The sequence below is a fragment of the Haliotis rufescens genome, unplaced genomic scaffold (genome assembly GCF_023055435.1).
Source record: "Haliotis rufescens isolate VD_foot unplaced genomic scaffold, xgHalRufe1.0.p SCAF_24, whole genome shotgun sequence".
In the NCBI taxonomy this organism is placed as follows: domain Eukaryota; kingdom Metazoa; phylum Mollusca; class Gastropoda; order Lepetellida; family Haliotidae; genus Haliotis; species Haliotis rufescens.
Genome location: NW_025963935.1, coordinates 9,291,152 through 9,312,304, shown reverse-complemented (window position 1 = coordinate 9,312,304; position 21,153 = coordinate 9,291,152). Strand labels below are relative to the sequence as shown.

Below are 21,153 nucleotides of genomic sequence, written 5' to 3'. Positions count from 1 at the left end.
AAGATCCTTTTCAAATTTAGTAACGATGTAGAAGAATGTCTTGTTACAATTGATAAAAGCATGAACATATCTGATTGTTATTTGTCTCCTGAACAATCACTGCATACCTGTCTTAATGTTGATAGTATTTGCTGAATTGTACATTTCAGATAATATATAGGTCTAACTATTGAGAGTGGCATGCCGATTTCTGTAATATGTTAATGTAGATTTGTTCGATATGATTTACAACATTTTTCTGTTTACTAAAATAGCCAAACAAACAGTTGATAGAGGTACGTTTTAAAGCACGGCATTCCCATCAACTTAATCGTGTACAACAGACAAAATGATTTAAAACAATTTGGCGAATAGTGTTTCTTACCAAGAGGACGATGTGGAGGTACAGCTCTTGATAGTGTCGTCCCAGGCAAGGCCTCCTGGGCAGGGTCTGTTGTCAATGATCCGCTCCCCGATACACGTGGCATAGACGGTGCAGCCCGAACATGACTGATAGTTGCCGTCACTCAGCCCTACACACGATGTCACACAGATAGGAACAGTTGTCGTAGGCGATGTTGCTGACGTTGGCGATGTCGGTGACGTTGGTGATGTTGGTGATGTCGCTGATGTAGGTGACGTTGGTGATGTCGATGACGTTGGCGATGTAGGTGACGTTGGTGATGTTGCTGATGTAGTTGACGTGGGTGATGTTGCTGGCGTGGGTGATGTTGCTGATGTCTGACTGGTTGGTCCGGTAGGACCAGTAGCGGTGGTTGGACTTGTGGCGCTTGTTGGACTTGTGGCGCTTGTTGGACTTGTGGTGCTTGTTGGACTTGTGGCGCTGGTTGGACTTGTGGCGCTTGTTGGACTTGTGGTGCTTGTTGGACTTGTGGCGCTTGTTGGACTTGTGGCGCTGGTTGGACTTGTGGCGCTTGTTGGACTTGTAGCGCTGGTTGGACTTGTGGCGCTTGTTGGACTTGTCGTGCTTTGGAAAAGAAACACAGCATACATCAACAGAACGAATGAAGCAAGGTATTGTTACTTGCCAGACAGCTAATTATATTTTTATTGCCCTTTTCAAGGCTAACTCCCTTTCATAATCAGGTTTTCAGATCGGTTCATTGCCTTGGGGACCTCCTCCGTGGTCTAGTGGGAGAGCATTCGCCCGGAGAGCGGAAGGTCCGGGGTTCGATCCCCGGCCGCGTCATACCAAAAGACGTTAAAAGATGGTACTTGTTGTTACCCTGTCTGGCCCTCGGCATTAAGGGGCTAAAACAAGGACTGGTCGGCTCGGAGTCAGTATACTGTGTCTGAGTGGGGAATTCATGTTAAACTACGGCATGGTATCTCAGTGAGCTAGCACTATAAATCGGCATCAGTCCGGACTAGTACAAGCAGCCACACACACACACACACACGTACATGCACGTCGCTATGTAAGTGCAATAATCTTGGACGCGACGTCACCTCACCTCACTGCCTCGGACGTTGACTGATGGTAATATTGAATGTCCTGAAGATCCTTTTCAAATTTAGTAACGATGTAGAAGAATGTCTTGTTACAATTGATAAAAGCATGAACATATCTGATTGTTATTTGTCTCCTGAACAATCACTGCATACCTGTCTTAATGTTGATAGTATTTGCTGAATTGTACATTTCAGATAATATATAGGTCTAACTATTGAGAGTGGCATGCCGATTTCTGTAATATGTTAATGTAGATTTGTTCGATATGATTTACAACATTTTTCTGTTTACTAAAATAGCCAAACAAACAGTTGATAGAGGTACGTTTTAAAGCACGGCATTCCCATCAACTTAATCGTGTACAACAGACAAAATGATTTAAAACAATTTGGCGAATAGTGTTTCTTACCAAGAGGACGATGTGGAGGTACAGCTCTTGATAGTGTCGTCCCAGGCAAGGCCTCCTGGGCAGGGTCTGTTGTCAATGATCCGCTCCCCGATACACGTGGCATAGACGGTGCAGCCCGAACATGACTGATAGTTGCCGTCACTCAGCCCTACACACGATGTCACACAGATAGGAACAGTTGTCGTAGGCGATGTTGCTGACGTTGGTGATGTCGGTGACGTTGGTGATGTTGGTGATGTCGCTGATGTAGGTGACGTTGGTGATGTCGGTGACGTTGGCGATGTAGGTGACGTTGGTGATGTTGCTGATGTAGTTGACGTGGGTGATGTTGCTGGCGTGGGTGATGTTGCTGATGTCTGACTGGTTGGTCCGGTAGGACCAGTAGCGGTGGTTGGACTTGTGGCGCTTGTTGGACTTGTGGTGCTTGTTGGACTTGTGGCGCTGGTTGGACTTGTGGCGCTGGTTGGACTTGTGGCGCTTGTTGGACTTGTGGCGCTTGTTGGACTTGTGGCGCTGGTTGGACTTGTGGCGCTTGTTGGACTTGTAGCGCTGGTTGGACTTGTGGCGCTTGTTGGACTTGTCGTGCTTTGGAAAAGAAACACAGCATACATCAACAGAACGAATGAAGCAAGGTATTGTTACTTGCCAGACAGCTAATTATATTTTTATTGCCCTTTTCAAGGCTAACTCCCTTTCATAATCAGGTTTTCAGATCGGTTCATTGCCTTGGGGACCTCCTCCGTGGTCTAGTGGGAGAGCATTCGCCCGGAGAGCGGAAGGTCCGGGGTTCGATCCCCGGCCGCGTCATACCAAAAGACGTTAAAAGATGGTACTTGTTGTTACCCTGTCTGGCCCTCGGCATTAAGGGGCTAAAACAAGGACTGGTCGGCTCGGAGTCAGTATACTGTGTCTGAGTGGGGAATTCATGTTAAACTACGGCATGGTATCTCAGTGAGCTAGCACTATAAATCGGCATCAGTCCGGACTAGTACAAGCAGCCACACACACACACACACACGTACATGCACGTCGCTATGTAAGTGCAATAATCTTGGACGCGACGTCACCTCACCTCATTGCCTCGGACGTTGACTGATGGTAATATTGAATGTCCTGAAGATCCTTTTCAAATTTAGTAACGATGTAGAAGAATGTCTTGTTACAATTGATAAAAGCATGAACATATCTGATTGTTATTTGTCTCCTGAACAATCACTGCATACCTGTCTTAATGTTGATAGTATTTGCTGAATTGTACATTTCAGATAATATATAGGTCTAACTATTGAGAGTGGCATGCCGATTTCTGTAATATGTTAATGTAGATTTGTTCGATATGATTTACAACATTTTTCTGTTTACTAAAATAGCCAAACAAACAGTTGATAGAGGTACGTTTTAAAGCACGGCATTCCCATCAACTTAATCGTGTACAACAGACAAAATGATTTAAAACAATTTGGCGAATAGTGTTTCTTACCAAGAGGACGATGTGGAGGTACAGCTCTTGATAGTGTCGTCCCAGGCAAGGCCTCCTGGGCAGGGTCTGTTGTCAATGATCCGCTCCCCGATACACGTGGCATAGACGGTGCAGCCCGAACATGACTGATAGTTGCCGTCACTCAGCCCTACACACGATGTCACACAGATAGGAACAGTTGTCGTAGGCGATGTTGCTGACGTTGGCGATGTCGGTGACGTTGGTGATGTTGGTGATGTCGCTGATGTAGGTGACGTTGGTGATGTCGATGACGTTGGCGATGTAGGTGACGTTGGTGATGTTGCTGATGTAGTTGACGTGGGTGATGTTGCTGGCGTGGGTGATGTTGCTGATGTCTGACTGGTTGGTCCGGTAGGACCAGTAGCGGTGGTTGGACTTGTGGCGCTTGTTGGACTTGTGGCGCTTGTTGGACTTGTGGTGCTTGTTGGACTTGTGGCGCTGGTTGGACTTGTGGCGCTTGTTGGACTTGTGGTGCTTGTTGGACTTGTGGCGCTTGTTGGACTTGTGGCGCTGGTTGGACTTGTGGCGCTTGTTGGACTTGTAGCGCTGGTTGGACTTGTGGCGCTTGTTGGACTTGTCGTGCTTTGGAAAAGAAACACAGCATACATCAACAGAACGAATGAAGCAAGGTATTGTTACTTGCCAGACAGCTAATTATATTTTTATTGCCCTTTTCAAGGCTAACTCCCTTTCATAATCAGGTTTTCAGATCGGTTCATTGCCTTGGGGACCTCCTCCGTGGTCTAGTGGGAGAGCATTCGCCCGGAGAGCGGAAGGTCCGGGGTTCGATCCCCGGCCGCGTCATACCAAAAGACGTTAAAAGATGGTACTTGTTGTTACCCTGTCTGGCCCTCGGCATTAAGGGGCTAAAACAAGGACTGGTCGGCTCGGAGTCAGTATACTGTGTCTGAGTGGGGAATTCATGTTAAACTACGGCATGGTATCTCAGTGAGCTAGCACTATAAATCGGCATCAGTCCGGACTAGTACAAGCAGCCACACACACACACACACACGTACATGCACGTCGCTATGTAAGTGCAATAATCTTGGACGCGACGTCACCTCACCTCACTGCCTCGGACGTTGACTGATGGTAATATTGAATGTCCTGAAGATCCTTTTCAAATTTAGTAACGATGTAGAAGAATGTCTTGTTACAATTGATAAAAGCATGAACATATCTGATTGTTATTTGTCTCCTGAACAATCACTGCATACCTGTCTTAATGTTGATAGTATTTGCTGAATTGTACATTTCAGATAATATATAGGTCTAACTATTGAGAGTGGCATGCCGATTTCTGTAATATGTTAATGTAGATTTGTTCGATATGATTTACAACATTTTTCTGTTTACTAAAATAGCCAAACAAACAGTTGATAGAGGTACGTTTTAAAGCACGGCATTCCCATCAACTTAATCGTGTACAACAGACAAAATGATTTAAAACAATTTGGCGAATAGTGTTTCTTACCAAGAGGACGATGTGGAGGTACAGCTCTTGATAGTGTCGTCCCAGGCAAGGCCTCCTGGGCAGGGTCTGTTGTCAATGATCCGCTCCCCGATACACGTGGCATAGACGGTGCAGCCCGAACATGACTGATAGTTGCCGTCACTCAGCCCTACACACGATGTCACACAGATAGGAACAGTTGTCGTAGGCGATGTTGCTGACGTTGGTGATGTCGGTGACGTTGGTGATGTTGGTGATGTCGCTGATGTAGGTGACGTTGGTGATGTCGGTGACGTTGGCGATGTAGGTGACGTTGGTGATGTTGCTGATGTAGTTGACGTGGGTGATGTTGCTGGCGTGGGTGATGTTGCTGATGTCTGACTGGTTGGTCCGGTAGGACCAGTAGCGGTGGTTGGACTTGTGGCGCTTGTTGGACTTGTGGTGCTTGTTGGACTTGTGGCGCTGGTTGGACTTGTGGCGCTGGTTGGACTTGTGGCGCTTGTTGGACTTGTGGCGCTTGTTGGACTTGTGGCGCTGGTTGGACTTGTGGCGCTTGTTGGGCTTGTAGCGCTGGTTGGACTTGTGGCGCTTGTTGGACTTGTCGTGCTTTGGAAAAGAAACACAGCATACATCAACAGAACGAATGAAGCAAGGTATTGTTACTTGCCAGACAGCTAATTATATTTTTATTGCCCTTTTCAAGGCTAACTCCCTTTCATAATCAGGTTTTCAGATCGGTTCATTGCCTTGGGGACCTCCTCCGTGGTCTAGTGGGAGAGCATTCGCCCCGAGAGCGGAAGGTCCGGGGTTCGATCCCCGGCCGCGTCATACCAAAAGACGTTAAAAGATGGTACTTGTTGTTACCCTGTCTGGCCCTCGGCATTAAGGGGCTAAAACAAGGACTGGTCGGCTCGGAGTCAGTATACTGTGTCTGAGTGGGGAATTCATGTTAAACTGCGGCATGGTATCTCAGTGAGCTAGCACTATAAATCGGCATCAGTCCGGACTAGTACAAGCAGCCACACACACACACACACGTACATGCACGTCGCTATGTAAGTGCAATAATCTTGGACGCGACGTCACCTCACCTCATTGCCTCGGACGTTGACTGATGGTAATATTGAATGTCCTGAAGATCCTTTTCAAATTTAGTAACGATGTAGAAGAATGTCTTGTTACAATTGATAAAAGCATGAACATATCTGATTGTTATTTGTCTCCTGAACAATCACTGCATACCTGTCTTAATGTTGATAGTATTTGCTGAATTGTACATTTCAGATAATATATAGGTCTAACTATTGAGAGTGGCATGCCGATTTCTGTAATATGTTAATGTAGATTTGTTCGATATGATTTACAACATTTTTCTGTTTACTAAAATAGCCAAACAAACAGTTGATAGAGGTACGTTTTAAAGCACGGCATTCCCATCAACTTAATCGTGTACAACAGACAAAATGATTTAAAACAATTTGGCGAATAGTGTTTCTTACCAAGAGGACGATGTGGAGGTACAGCTCTTGATAGTGTCGTCCCAGGCAAGGCCTCCTGGGCAGGGTCTGTTGTCAATGATCCGCTCCCCGATACACGTGGCATAGACGGTGCAGCCCGAACATGACTGATAGTTGCCGTCACTCAGCCCTACACACGATGTCACACAGATAGGAACAGTTGTCGTAGGCGATGTTGCTGACGTTGGTGATGTCGGTGATGTCGCTGATGTAGGTGACGTTGGTGATGTCGGGGACGTTGGTGATGTAGCTGATGATGTAGGTGACGTGGGTGATGTTGCTGGCGAAGGTGATGTTGCTGATGTCTGACTTGTGGCACTGGTTGGACCCGTGGATCCCGTACGGCTTGTAGGACTCGTGGCGCTTGTTGGACTTGTGGCGCTTGTTGGACTTGTGGCGCTTGTAGGACTCGTGGCGCTTGTTGGACTTGTGGCGCTTGTAGGACTTGTGGCGCTTGTTGGACTTGTGGCGCTGGTAGGACTTGTGGCGCTTGTTGCAGTGGTTGCACTGGTCGTCCTAGAAGGCCATATGGTTGTAAGTTGAGTTTAATTATTAAAAAGAAGAAGAAGAAAACATGATGGAATAGTTAATTAATTTGTTCCAGAAAATACTAGAAATAGTTGCTTTTGTCTCTGGTTTTACGCCGCTCAAAACGTTTGATGTGAACAGAATTTTTGACTCCTTCTTATAGAAAGACCACGAACCCACATATGGCTTGTAGAAAGACCACCTTTCCACATCTAGTTTGTAGAAAGACTACCTACCCAACCCTGGTTTGTAGACAGACCACCTACCCTACACTAGTTTGTAGAAAGACCACCTACTAACCCCTAGTTTGTAGAAAGACCACCTACCAAACCCTAGTTTGTAGACAGACCACCTACCTATATCTGGCTTGTAAAAAAACACCTACCAAACCCTAGTTTGTTGACAGACCACCTACCCATATCTAGTTTGTAGAAAGACCACCTACCCACCCTTAGTTGGTAGAAAGACCACCTACCCAACCCTAGTTTGTGAAAAGACTACCTATCCACATTTTGCTTGCAAACAGACCACCTATAAAAGGACCACCTATCCAACCCTAGTTTGTAGAAAGACCACCAACCCACCTCTAGTTTGTAGAAAGACCACCTACCAACATCAGGCTTGTAGAAAGACCACCTATCCACATCTGGCTTGTAAAAGGACCACCTATCCAACCCTAGTTTGTAGAAAGACCACCTACCTACCTCTAGTTTGTAGAAAGACCACCTACCAACATCAGGCTTGTAGAAAGACCACCTATCCACATCTGGCTTGTAGAAGGACCACCTACCCAACCCTAGTTTGTAGAAAGACCACCTACCTACCAATAGTTTGTAGAAAAACAACCTACCCACCCCTAGTTTGTAGAAAGACTACCTATCCACATTTTGCTTGTAGAAAGACCACCTACCACATTTTGCTTGTAAACAGACCACCTACCCAGACCTAGTTTGTAGACAGAGCACCTACCAACATCTGGCTTGCTGAAGGACCACCTATCCACATCTGGCTTGTACAAAGACCACCTATCCACATCTGGCTTGTAGAAAGACCACTTACCCACATCTGGCTTGTACAAAGACCACCTATCCACATCTGGCTTGTAGAAAGACCACCTATCCACATCTGGCTTGTAGAAGGACCTCCAATCCAACCTTAGTTTGTAGAAAGACCACCTACCCACATCTGGTTTGTAGAAAGACCACCTATCCACATCTGGCTTGTAGAAGGACCCCCAATCCAACCTTAGTTTGTAGAAAGACCACCTACCCACCACTAGTTTGTAGAAAGACCACCTACCCACATCTGGCTTGTAGAAAGACCACCTACCCAACCTTAGTTTGTAGAAAGACAACCTACCCAAACCTAGTTTGTAGAAAGACCACCTACCCACATCTGGCTTGTAGAAAGACCACCTACCCAACCCTAGTTTGTAGAAAGACAACCTACCTACCAATAGTTTCTAGAAAGACCACCTACCCACCCCTAGTTTGTAGAAAGAACACCTACCCACACCTGGCTTGTAGAAAGACCACCTACCCAACCTTAGTTTGTAGAAAGACCACCTACCCAAACCTAGTTTGTAGAAAGACCACCTACCCACATCTGGCTTGTAGAAAGACCACCTACCCAACCCTAGTTGTAGAAAGACCACCTACCTACCAATAGTTTGTAGAAAAACCACCTATCCAACCCTAGTTTGTAGAAAGACCACCTACCTACCTCTAGTTTGTAGAAAGACCACCTACCAACATCAGGCTTGTAGAAAGACCACCTATCCACATCTGGCTTGTAGAAGGACCACCTACCCAACCCTAGTTTGTAGAAAGACCACCTACCTACCAATAGTTTGTAGAAAAACAACCTACCCACCCCTAGTTTGTAGAAAGACTACCTATCCACATTTTGCTTGTAGAAAGACCACCTACCACATTTTGCTTGTAAACAGACCACCTACCCAGACCTAGTTTGTAGACAGAGCACCTACCAACATCTGGCTTGCTGAAGGACCACCTATCCACATCTGGCTTGTACAAAGACCACCTATCCACATCTGGCTTGTAGAAAGACCACTTACCCACATCTGGCTTGTACAAAGACCACCTATCCACATCTGGCTTGTAGAAAGACCACCTATCCACATCTGGCTTGTAGAAGGACCTCCAATCCAACCTTAGTTTGTAGAAAGACCACCTACCCACATCTGGTTTGTAGAAAGACCACCTATCCACATCTGGCTTGTAGAAGGACCCCCAATCCAACCTTAGTTTGTAGAAAGACCACCTACCCACCACTAGTTTGTAGAAAGACCACCTACCCACATCTGGCTTGTAGAAAGACCACCTACCCAACCTTAGTTTGTAGAAAGACAACCTACCCAAACCTAGTTTGTAGAAAGACCACCTACCCACATCTGGCTTGTAGAAAGACCACCTACCCAACCCTAGTTTGTAGAAAGACAACCTACCTACCAATAGTTTCTAGAAAGACCACCTACCCACCCCTAGTTTGTAGAAAGAACACCTACCCACACCTGGCTTGTAGAAAGACCACCTACCCAACCTTAGTTTGTAGAAAGACCACCTACCCAAACCTAGTTTGTAGAAAGACCACCTACCCACATCTGGCTTGTAGAAAGACCACCTACCCAACCCTAGTTGTAGAAAGACCACCTACCTACCAATAGTTTCTAGAAAAAACCATCTACCCACCCCTAGTTTGTAGAAAGACTACCTATCCACATTTTGCTTGTAGAAAGACCACCTACCACATTTTGCTTGTAAACAGACCACCTACCCAGACCTAGTTTGTAGACAGACCACCTACTAATCCCTAGTTTATAGACAGACCGCATACCCACATCTGGCTTGTAGAAAGACTACCTACCCGCATCTGGCTTGTAGAAAGACCACCTACCCAACCCTAGTTTGTAGACAGAGCACCTACCCACATCTGGCTTGTAGAAAGACCACCTACTAATCCCTAGTTTGTAGACAGACCACCTACCCACATCTAGCTTGTAGTAAGACCACCTACCCACATCTGGCTTGTAGAAAGACCACCTACCCACATCTGGCTTGTAGACAGACCACCTCCCCACATCTGGCTTGTAGAAAGACAACCTACCCAACCCTAGTTTGTAGACAGAGCACCTACCAACATCTGGCTTGTAGAAAGACCACCTACTAATCCCTAGTTTGTAGACAGACCACCTACCCACATCTGGCTTGTAGAAGGCCACCTACCCACATCTGGCTTGTAGAAAGACCACCTTCCCACATCTGGCTTGTAGAAAGACCACCTACCCAACCCTTGTTTGTAGACAGAGCACCTTCCCACATCTGGCTTGTAGAAAGACCACCTACCCAACCCTAGTTTGTAGACAGACCACCTACTAATCCCTAGTTTATAGACAGACCGCATACCCACATCTGCCTTGTAGTAAGACCACCTTCCCACATCTGGCTTGTAGAAAGACAACCTATCCAACCCTAGTTTGTAGAAAGATCACCTACCAACCCCTAGGTTGTAGAAAGACCACCTACCCACATCTGGCTTGTAGAAAGACCACCTTCCCACATCTGGCTTGTAGAAAGACAACCTACCCAACCCTAGTTTGTAGACAGAGCACCTACCAACATCTGGCTTGTAGAAGCACCACCTATCCAACCCTAGTTTGTAGAAAGACCACCTACCAACCCCTAGGTTGTAGTAAGACCACCTACCCACATCTGGCTTGTAGAAAGACCACCTACCCACATCTGGCTTGTAGACAGACCACCTACCCACATCTGGCTTGTAGAAAGACCACCTACCAAACCCTAGTTTGTAGACAGAGCACCTACCAACATCTGGCTTGTAGAAGGACCACCTATCCAAACCTAGTTTGTAGAAAGACCACCTACCAACCCCTAGGTTGTAGTAAGACCACCTACCCACATCTGGCTTGTAGAAAGACCACCTACCCACATCTGGCTTGTAGAAAGACCACCTACCAACATCAGGCTTGTAGAAAGACCACCTATCCACATCTGGCTTGTAAAAGGACCACCTACCCAACCCTAGTTTGTAGAAAGAGCACCTACCAACATCTGGCTTGTAGAAAGACCACCTACCCACATGTGGCTTGTAGAAAGACCACCTACCAACATCAGGCTTGTAGAAAGACCACCTATCCACATCCGGCTTGTAAAAGGACCACCTATCCAACCCTAGTTTGTACAAAGACCACCTACCTACCTCTAGTTTGTAGAAAGACCACTTACCCACATCTGGCTTGTAGAAAGACCACCTATCCACATCTGGCTTGAAAAAAGACCCCCAATCCAACCTTAGTTTGTAGAAAGACCACCTACCCACATCTGGCTTGTAGAAAGACCACCTATCCACATCTGGCTTGTAGAAGGACCCCCAATCCAACCTTAGTTTGTAGAAAGACCACCTACCCACCACTAGTTTGTAGAAAGACCACCTACCCACATCTGGCTTGTAGAAAGACCACCTACCCAACCCTAGTTTGTAGAAAGACCACCTACCCAAACCTAGTTTGTAGAAAGACCACCTACCCACATCTGGCTTGTAGAAAGACCACCTACCCAACCCTAGTTTGTAGAAAGACAACCTACCTACCAATAGTTTCTAGGAAGACCACCTACCCACCCCTAGTTTGTAGAAAGAACACCTACCCACACCTGGCTTGTAGAAAGACCACCTACCCAACCTTAGTTTGTAGAAAGACCACCTACCCAAACCTAGTTTGTAGAAAGACCACCTACCCACGTCTGGCTTGTAGAAAGACCACCTACCCAACCCTAGTTTGTAGAAAGACCACCTACCTACCAATAGTTTGTAGAAAAACCACCTACCCACCCCTAGTTTGTAGAAAGACTACCTATCCACATTTTGCTTGTAGAAAGACCACCTACCACATTTTGCTTGTAAACAGACCACCTACCCAGACCTAGTTTGTAGACAGACCACCTACTAATCCCTAGTTTATAGACAGACCGCATACTCACATCTGGCTTGTAGAAAGACCACCTACCCACATCTGGCTTGTAGAAAGACCACCTACCCACCAGTAGTTTGGAGACAGAGCACCTACCCACATCTGGCTTGTAGAAAGACCACCTACCCACATCTGGCTTGTAGAAAGACCACCTACCCACATCTGGCTTGTAGACAGACCACCTACCCACATCTGGCTTGTAGAAAGACCACCTACCCACATCTGGCTTGTAGAAAGACCACCTACCCACATCTGGCTTGTAGACAGACCACCTACCCACATCTGGCTTGTAGAAAGACCACCTACCCACATCTGGCTTGTAGACAGACCACCTACCCACATCTGGCTTGTAGAAAGACAACCTACCCAACCCTAGTTTGTAGACAGAGCACCTACCAACATCTGGCTTGTAGAAGGACCACCTATCCAACCCTAGTTTGTAGAAAGACCACCTACCAACCCCTAGGTTGTAGTAAGAGCACCTACCCACATCTGGCTTGTAGAAAGACCACCTACCCACATCTGGCTTGTAGAAAGACCACCTTCCCAACCCCAGTTTGTAGAAAGACCACCTACCCACATCTGGCTTGTAGAAAGACCTCCCAACCACCGCTAGTTTGTAGAAAGACCTCCTACCCAACCCTAGTTTGTAGAAAGACTACCTACCCACATCTAGTTTGTAGAAAGACAACCTTCCCACATCTGGCTTGTAGAAAGACCACCTACCCGCCCATAGTTTGTAGGAAGACCACCTATCCAACCCTAGTTTGTAGAAAGACCACCTACCAACCCCTAGGTTGTAGTAAGACCACCTACCCACATCTGGCTTGTAGAAAGACCACCTACCCACATCTGGCTTGTAGAAAGACCACCTTCCCACATCTGGCTTGTAGAAAGACCACCTACCCAACCCTAGTTTGTAGACAGAGCACCTACCAACATCTGGCTTGTAGAAAGACCACCTACTAATCCCTAGTTTGTAGACAGACCACCTTCCCACATCTGGCTTGTAGAAAGACCACCTACCCACATCTGGCTTGTAGAAAGACCACCTATCCACATCTGGCTTGTAGACAGACCACCTACCCACATCTGGCTTGTAGAAAGACCACCTACCCACATCTGGCTTGTAGACAGACCACCTACCCACATCTGGCTTGTAGAAAGACAACCTACCCAACCCTAGTTTGTAGACAGAGCACCTACCAACATCTGGCTTGTAGAAGGACCACCTATCCAACCCTAGTTTGTAGAAAGACCACCTACCAACCCCTAGGTTGTAGTAAGAGCACCTACCCACATCTGGCTTGTAGAAAGACCACCTACCCACATCTGGCTTGTAGAAAGACCACCTTCCCAACCCCAGTTTGTAGAAAGACCACCTACCCACATCTGGCTTGTAGAAAGACCTCCCAACCACCGCTAGTTTGTAGAAAGACTACCTACCCACATCTAGTTTGTAGAAAGACAACCTTCCCACATCTGGCTTGTAGAAAGACCACCTACCCGCCCATAGTTTGTAGGAAGACCACCTGCCCACCCCTAGTTTGTAGAAAGACTACCTACCCACATCTAGTTTGTAGACAGACCACCTACCCACATCTGGCTTGTAGAAAGACCACCTACCCATCCCTAGTTGGTAGAAAGACCACCTTCCCAACCCTAGTTTGTGAAAATACTACCTATCCACATTATTTTTCTAGAAAGACCACCTACCACATTTTGCTTGTAGATGGACCATCTACCAACATCTAGTTTGTAGACAGACCACCTACCAAACCCTAGTTTGTAGACAGACCACCTGTCCACATCTGGCTTATAGATGGACCAGCTACCCACATCTGGCTTGAAGAAAGACCACCTACCCACATCTGATTTGTAGAAAGACCACCTACCCACCCCTACTTTGTAGAAAGACCACCTACCCAGCCCTAGTTTGTAGAAAGACCACCTACCCAACCCTAGTTTGTAGAAAGACCAACTACCAACAACTGGCTTGTAGAAGGACCACCTACCAACATCTGGCTCGTAGTAAGACCCCCTACACACCGTTAGTTTGTAGAAAGACCACCTACCCACATCTAGCTCGTAGAAAGACCACCTACCCACCCCTAGTTTGTAGAAAGACCACCTTCCCACATCTAGCTCGTAGAAAGACCACCTACCCACCCCTAGTTTGAAGAAAGAATACCTACCCTCATTTGGCTTATAGAAAGACCACCTACCCACCCCTAGTTTGTAGAAAGACCACCTACCCACATCTAGCTCGTAGAAAGACCACCTACACACCCCTAGTTTGTAGAAAGACCACCTACCCACATCTGGCTTGCGAGGCGTAGTTACACACACCGAGGTCGGCGTCGTAGACGAGGGACGTGGGGCAGCTCACGGTGAAGGTGTTTCCCAGCACACAGATTAGGTAGATGTCACATGACGCGCACGATGGATATTGACCATCCGCCTGTCCCGCGCAGTTGGCGACACAAGTGGGATAAGCTGAAACAAGGGCATTCATATTTGTATTACAAACTATAGGATGCAATAAAGGTATATATGCGGCAAATGTATTTTCCTGATTGTGTGCACTGTATGGTATTGTTGATAATGCAGATTATACTCCCCCAGGTGTTCTTAATAAACCCTCACTCACTCACTCACCCTGTACAAGTACTATGAGATCTAAAAGGAATAAATGATAACACGTGAAGGCGTGGACTAGAGATGACATGGCAGAGTTGCCCGTGAAGGCGTAGAATAGAAATGGTCGTGGTAGAGTTACATGTCAGAGCGTGGAGTAGAGATGGTCGTGGTAGAGTTAGATGTGAGAGTGTGGAGTAGAGATAGGCGTGGTAGAGTTACATGTGAGAGTGTGGAGTAAAGATGGGCGTGGTGGACTTACATGTGAGAGTGTGGAGTAGAGATAGGCGTGGTAGAGTAACATGTGAGAGTGTGGAGTAGGGATGGGCGTGGTGGACTTACATGTGAGAGTGTGGAGTAACGATTGGCGTGGTAGAGTAACATGTGAGAGTGTGGAGTAGGGATGGGCGTGGTTGACTTACATGTGAGAGTGTGGAGTAGAGATAGGCGTGGTAGAGTAACATGTGAGAGTGTGGAGTAGAGATAGGCGTGGTAGAGTTACATGTGAGAGTGTGGAGTAGAGATAGGCGTGGTGGACTTACATGTGAGATTGTGGAGTAGAGATAGGCGTGGTAGAGTTACATGTGAGAGTGTGGAGTAGAGATGGGCGTGGTGGACTTACATGTGAGAGTGTGGAGTAGAGATAGGCGTGGTAGAGTTACATGTGAGAGTGTGGAGTAAAGATTGGCGTGGTAGAGTAACATGTGAGAGTGTGGAGTAGAGATAGGCGTGGTAGAGTAACATGTGAGAGTGTGGAGTACAGATGGGCGTGGTAGAGTTACATGTGAGAGTGTGGAGTAGAGATAGGCGTTTTCGACTTACCTGTGCGAGTGTGGAGTAGAGACGGGCGTGGTACACTTACCTGTGAGAGCGTAGAGCAGGGATGGGCGTGGTGGACTTACCTGTGAGAGCGTGGAGTAGAGATGGTCGTGCTCGACTTACCTGAGACAGCGTGGAGTAGAGATAGGTGTGGTCGGCTTACCTGCAAGAGCGTGGATTAGATATAGACGTGGTCGACTTACCTGTGAGAGCGTTGCGTAGAGATGGGCGTGGTAGATTCACCTGGGAGGGCGTGGAGTAGAGATAGGAGTGGTTTACTTACCTGTGAGAGCGTGGAGTAGAGATGGGCGTGTTAGGTTGACCTGTGAGAACGTTGCGTAGAGATGGGCGTGGTAGATTCACCTTGGAGGACGTGGAGTGGAGATAGGAGTGGTTTACTTACCTGTGAGAGTGTGGAGTACAGATGGCGTGTTAGATTTACCTGTGAGAGTGTGGAGTACAGATGGGCGTGGTAGAGTTACCTGTCAGAGCGTTGGATAGAGATGGGCGTGGTCGACTTACCTAGGACAGCATGGAGTAGGGATAGAAGTGGTCGATTTACCTAAGACAGCATGGAGTAGAGATGGGCGTGGTCGATTTACCTAAGACAGCATGGAGTAGAGATGGGCGTGGTCGATTTACCTAAGACAGCATGGAGTAGAGATGGGCGTGGTCGATTTACCTAAGACAGCATGGAGTAGAGATGGGCGTGGTCGACTTACCTAAGACAGCATGGAGTAGAGATGGGCGTGGTCGATTTACCTAAGACAGCATGGAGTAGAGATGGGCGTGGTCGACTTACCTAAGACAGCATGGAGTAGAGATGGGCGTGGTCGACTTACCTGAGACAGCGTTGAGTAGAGATAGGCGTGTTAGATTTACCTGTGAGAGCGTGGAGTAGAGATGGGCGTGGTCGACCTACCTAAGACAGCGTTTAGTAAAGATGGGCGTGGTCGACTTACCTAAGACAGCATTGAGTAGGGATAGAAGTGGTCGACTTACCTAAGACAGCGTGGAGTAGAGATGGGCGTGGTCGACTTACCTAAAACAGCATGGATTAGAGATGGGCGTGGTCGACTTACCTAAGACAGCATGGAGTAAAGATGGGCGTGGTCGACTTACATAAGACAGCATGGAGTAAAGATGGGCGTGGTCGACTTACCTAATACAGCATGGAGTAGGGATAGAAGTGGTCGACTTACCTAAGACAGCGTGGAGTAGAGATGGGCGTGGTCGACTTACCTAAGACAGCATGGATTAGAGATGGGCGTGGTCGACTTACCTAAGACAGCGTGGAGTAAAGATGGGCGTGGTCGACTTACCTAAGACAGCGTGGAGTAGAGATGGGCGTGTTAGATTTACCTGTGAGAGTGTGGAGTAGAGATGGGCGTGGTCGACTTACCTAAGACAGCGTGGAGAAGAGATGGGCGTGGTCGGCTTACCTGCGAGAGCGTGCAGTAGAGATAGGCGTGGTAGAGTTACCTGTGAGAGTGTAGAGTAGAATTTGGCGTGGTAGAGTTACCAGTGAGAGGGTGTAGTAGAGATGGGCGTGGTACGTAGTTACCTGTGAGAGCGCTTAGTAGATATGGGCGTGGTAGAGTTACCTGTGTGAGTGTAGAGTAGAATTTGGCGTGGTAGAGTTACCTGTGAGAGCGTGGAGTAGAGATGGGCGTGGCAGAGTTATCTATGAGAGTGTAGAGTAGAATTTGGCGTGGTAGAGTTACCTGTGAGAGCGTCTAGTAGAGATGGGCGTGGTACGTACATGTAGTTACCTGTGAGAGCGCGTAGTAGAGATGGGCGTGGTACGTACATGTAGTTACCTGTGAGAGCGTGGAGTAGAGATGGGCGTGGCAGAGTTATCTGTGAGAGTGTAGAGTAGAATTTGGCGTGGTAGAGTTACCTGTGAGAGCGTCTAGTAGAGATGGGCGTGGTACGTACATGTAGTTACCTGTGAGAGCGTGGAGTAGAGACGGGCGTGGTCTACTTACCTGTGAGAGCGTGGAGTAGAGATGGGCGTGGTAGAGTTACGTGTGAGAATGTGGAGTAGAGATGGGCGTGGTACAGTTACGTGTGAGAATGTGGAGTAGAGATGGGCGTGGTAGAGTTACCTTTGAGAGCGTATAGTAGAGATTGGCGTGGTAGTTACCTGTGAGAGCGTGTAGTAGAGATGGGCGTGGTAGAGTTACGTGTGAGAATGTGGAGTAGAGATGGGCGTGGTAGAGTTACCTTTGAGAGCGTGTAGGAGAGATGGGCGTGGTAGTTACCTGTGAGAGCGTGTAGTAGAGATGGGCGTGGTAGAGTTACGTGTGAGAGCGTGGAGTAGAGATGGGCGTGGTCGAGTTACCTTTGAGAGCGTGTAGTAGAGATTGGCGTGGTAGTTACCTGTGAGAGCGTGGAGTAGAGATGGGCGTGGTAGTTACCTGTGAGAGCGTGGAGTAGAGATTGGCGTGGTCTACTTACCTGTGAGAGCGTGGAGTAGAGATGGGCGTGGTCTACTTACCTGTGAGAGCGTGTAGTAAAGACGGGCGTGATAGTTACCTGTGAGAGCGTGTAGTAGAGATGGGCGTGATAGTTACCTGTGAGAGTGTGGAGTAGAGATGGGCGTGGTAGAGTTACCTGTGAGAGCGTGTAGTAGAGATGGGCGTGGTAGAGTTACCTGTGAGAGTGTGGAGTAGAGACGGGCGTGATAGTTACCTGTGAGAGCGTGGAGTAGAGATGGGCGTGGTAGAGTTACCTGTAAGAGTGTGGTGTAGAGACGGGCGTGATAGTTACCTGTGAGAGCGTGGAGTAGAGATGGGCGTGGTAGTTACCTGTGAGAGCGTGTAGTAGAGATGGGCGTGGTAGTTACCTGTGAGAGCGTGTAGTAGAGATGGGCGTGGTAGTTACCTGTGAGAGCGTGTAGTAGAGATGGGCGTGGTAGTTACCTGTGAGAGCGTGTAGTAGAGATGGGCGTTATATTTACCTGTGAGAGCGTGTAATAGAGATGGGCGTGATAGTTACCTGTGAGAGCGTGTAGTAGAGATGGGCGTTATATTTACCTGTGAGAGCGTGTAGTAGAGATGGGCGTGATAGTTACCTGTGAGAGCGTGGAGTAGAGATGGGCGTGGTAGTTACCTGTGAGAGCGTGTAGTAGAGATGGGCGTGATAGTTACATGTGAGAGCGTGTAGTAGAGATGGGCGTGATAGTTACCTGTGAGAGCGTGGAGTAGAGATGGGCGTGGTAGTTACCTGTGAGAGCGTGTAGTAGAGATGGGCGTGGTAGAGTTACCTGTGAGAGCGTGGAGTAGAGATGGGTGTGGTAGTTACCTGTGAGATCGTGTAGTAGAGATGGGCGTTATATTTACCTGTGAGATCGTGGAGTAGAGATGGGCATGGTAGTTACCTGTGAGAGCGTGTAGTAGAGATGGGCGTGGTAGAGTTACCTGTGAGAGCGTGGAGTAGAGATGGGTGTGGTAGTTACCTGTGAGAGCGTGTAGTAGAGATGGGCGTTCTATTTACCTGTGAGAGCGTGGAGTAGAGATGGGCATGGTAGTTACCTGTGAGAGCGTGTAGTAGAGATGGGCGTGGTAGAGTTACCTGTGAGAGCGTGTACTAGAGATGGGCGTGGTAGAGTTACCTGTGAGAGCGTGTAGTAGAGATGGGCGTGATTGTTACCTGTGAGAGCGTGTAGTAGAGACGGGCGTGGTAGAGTTACCTGTGAGAGCGTGTAGTAGAGATGGGCGTGGTAGTTACCTGTGAGAGCGTGTAGTAGAGATGGGCGTGGTAGAGTTACCTGTGAGAGCGTGGAGTAGAGATGGGTGTGGTAGTTACCTGTGAGAGCGTGTAGTAGAGATGGGCGTTATATTTACCTGTGAGAGCGTGGAGTAGAGATGGGCATGGTAGTTACCTGTGAGAGCGTGTAGTAGAGATGGGCGTGGTAGAGTTACCTGTGAGAGCGTGTACTAGAGATGGGCGTGGTAGAGTTACCTGTGAGAGCGTGTAGTAGAGATGGGCGTGATTGTTACCTGTGAGAGCGTGTAGTAGAGACGGGCGTGGTAGAGTTACCTGTGAGAGCGTGTAGTAGAGATGGGCGTTATATTTACCTGTGAGAGCGTGTAGTAGAGACGGGCGTGGTAGAGTTACCTGTGAGAGCGTGTAGTAGAGATGGGCGTTATATTTACCTGTGAGAGCGTGGATTAGAGATGGGCGTGATAGTTACCTGTGAGAGCGTGTAGTAGATATGGGCGTGGTGGAGTTACCTGTGAGAGCGTGTAGTAGAGATGGGCGTGATAGTTACCTGTGAGAGTGTGGAGTAGAGACGGGCGTGGTAGAGTTACCTGTGAGAGCGTGTAGTAGAGATGGGCGTGGTAGTTACCTGTGAGAGCGTGTAGTAGAGATGGGCGTTATATTTACCTGTGAGAGCGTGGAGTAGAGATGGGCGTGGTAGTTACCTGTGAGAGCCTGTAGTAGAGACGGGCGTGGTAGAGTTACCTGTGAGAGCGTGTAGTAGAGACGGGCGTGGTGGAGTTACCTGTGAGAGCGTGTAGTAGAGATGAGCGTGATAGTTACCTGTAAGAGCGTGTAGTAGATATGGGCGTGGTAGTTACCTGTGAGAGCGTGGAGTAGAGATGGGCGTTATATTTACCTGTGAGAGCGTGGAGTAGAGATGGGCGTGGTCTACTTACCTGTGAGAGCGTGTAGTAGAGATGGGCGTGATAGTTACCTGTGAGAGCGTGTAGTAGAGACGGGCGTGGTAGAGTTACCTGTGAGAGCGTGGAGTAGAGATGGGCGTGGTCTACTTACCTGTGAGAGCATGGAGTAGAGATGGGCGTGGTCTACTTACCTATGAGAGCGTGGACAAGAGATGGGCGTGGTCTACTTACCTGTGAGAGCGTGTAGTAGAGATGGGCGTGGTCTACTTACCTGTGAGAGCGTGTAGTAGAGATGGGCGTGGTCTACTTACCTGTGAGAGCATGTAGTAGAGATGGGCGTGGTCTACTTACCTGTAAGAGCGTGGAGTAGAGATGGGCGTGGTCTACTTACCTGTGAGAGCGTGACAGAGACGCACGAGAAGAAGAGAGAGCACTGCCGGAAAAAACATCATCCTGTTGAGCATCAACTGGTGGGAAACAAAGTGATACAAATATGTCAGAGTTGCGTCCCTTGGGCACGGCAGAAACGTATGATTATGAGTTCGAATCAGGGTTCGCCACGATTATATTTCTAGGTTTGTCAGCTTTGAGTAACACTCTCTTAGTAAAGTACAGATTCTAGTACTTTTGGGGATTGAGTCCCACCCGGGATTCACATCTGGAGTGAGGCACATCAAGCCGTGATATAACTGGAATAAAAAAGAGATGGGCGTTATATTTACCTGTGAGAGCGTGGAGTAGAGATGGGCGTGGTAGTTACCTGTGAGAGCCTGTAGTAGAGACGGGCGTGGTAGAGTTACCTGTGAGAGCGTGTAGTAGAGACGGGCGTGGTAGAGTTACCTGTGAGAGCGTGGAGTAGAGATGAGCGTGATAGTTACCTGTGAGAGCGTATAGTAGATATGGGCGTGGTAGTTACCTGTGAGAGCGTGGAGTAGAGATGGGCGTTATATTTACCTGTGAGAGCGTGGAGTAGAGATGGGCGTGGTCTACTTACCTGTGAGAGCGTGGAGTAGAGATGGGCGTGATAGTTACCTGTGAGAGCGTGTAGTAGAGACGGGCGTGGTAGAGTTACCTGTGAGAGCGTGGAGTAGAGATGGGCGTGGTCTACTTACCTGTGAGAGCATGGAGTAGAGATGGGCGTGGTCTACTTACCTCTGAGAGCGTGGAGTGGAGATGGGCGTGGTCTACTTTCAT

At 47.9% G+C, this 21,153-nt stretch overlaps 2 protein-coding genes across 2 annotated transcripts in view; both read right to left on the bottom strand.

Annotated features, from left to right (window-relative positions):
• Window positions 1-4,658, bottom strand: part of LOC124128737 (uncharacterized protein MAL13P1.304-like) — a 16,794-nt gene extending 12,136 nt beyond the window's left edge. The window contains exons 1-4 of the mRNA XM_048401886.1: window positions 4,644-4,658; window positions 3,499-3,747; window positions 2,019-2,267; window positions 521-769 (exon numbers count right to left, since the gene is read on the bottom strand). Of these exons, the coding sequence (XP_048257843.1) occupies window positions 521-769; window positions 2,019-2,267; window positions 3,499-3,747; window positions 4,644-4,658 (762 nt within the window). The remainder of the gene's footprint in view (window positions 1-520; window positions 770-2,018; window positions 2,268-3,498; window positions 3,748-4,643) is intronic.
• On the bottom strand, window positions 4,573-21,153 carry LOC125383537 (integumentary mucin A.1-like). The gene is made up of 8 exons (XM_048401885.1): window positions 21,112-21,153; window positions 20,351-20,392; window positions 19,721-19,768; window positions 15,372-15,411; window positions 14,188-14,368; window positions 7,569-7,590; window positions 6,471-6,771; window positions 4,573-5,144 (listed from the first exon to the last, which is right to left on the bottom strand). The coding sequence occupies exons 1-8, from the start codon at window positions 21,151-21,153 to the stop codon at window positions 4,837-4,839; spliced, it is 984 nt and encodes a 327-aa protein (XP_048257842.1). The 3' UTR covers window positions 4,573-4,836.

Bases quoted from the DNA above. Each gene is read 5' to 3' on its own strand.
- LOC125383537 (XM_048401885.1), bottom strand. From the start codon at position 21,153: ATGAAAGTAGACCACGCCCATCTCCACTCCACGCTCTCAGAG. The intron at 20,393-21,111 runs GTAAGTAGACCA...TTTTTCCGGCAG, and splicing joins TCCACTCCACGCTCTCAGAG to TGCTCTCTCTTCTTCTCGTG. The intron at 7,591-14,187 runs GTAGGTGGTCTT...TGATGTTGGTAG, and splicing joins GCCTCGCAAGCCAGATGTGG to GTGGTCTTTCTACAAACTAG.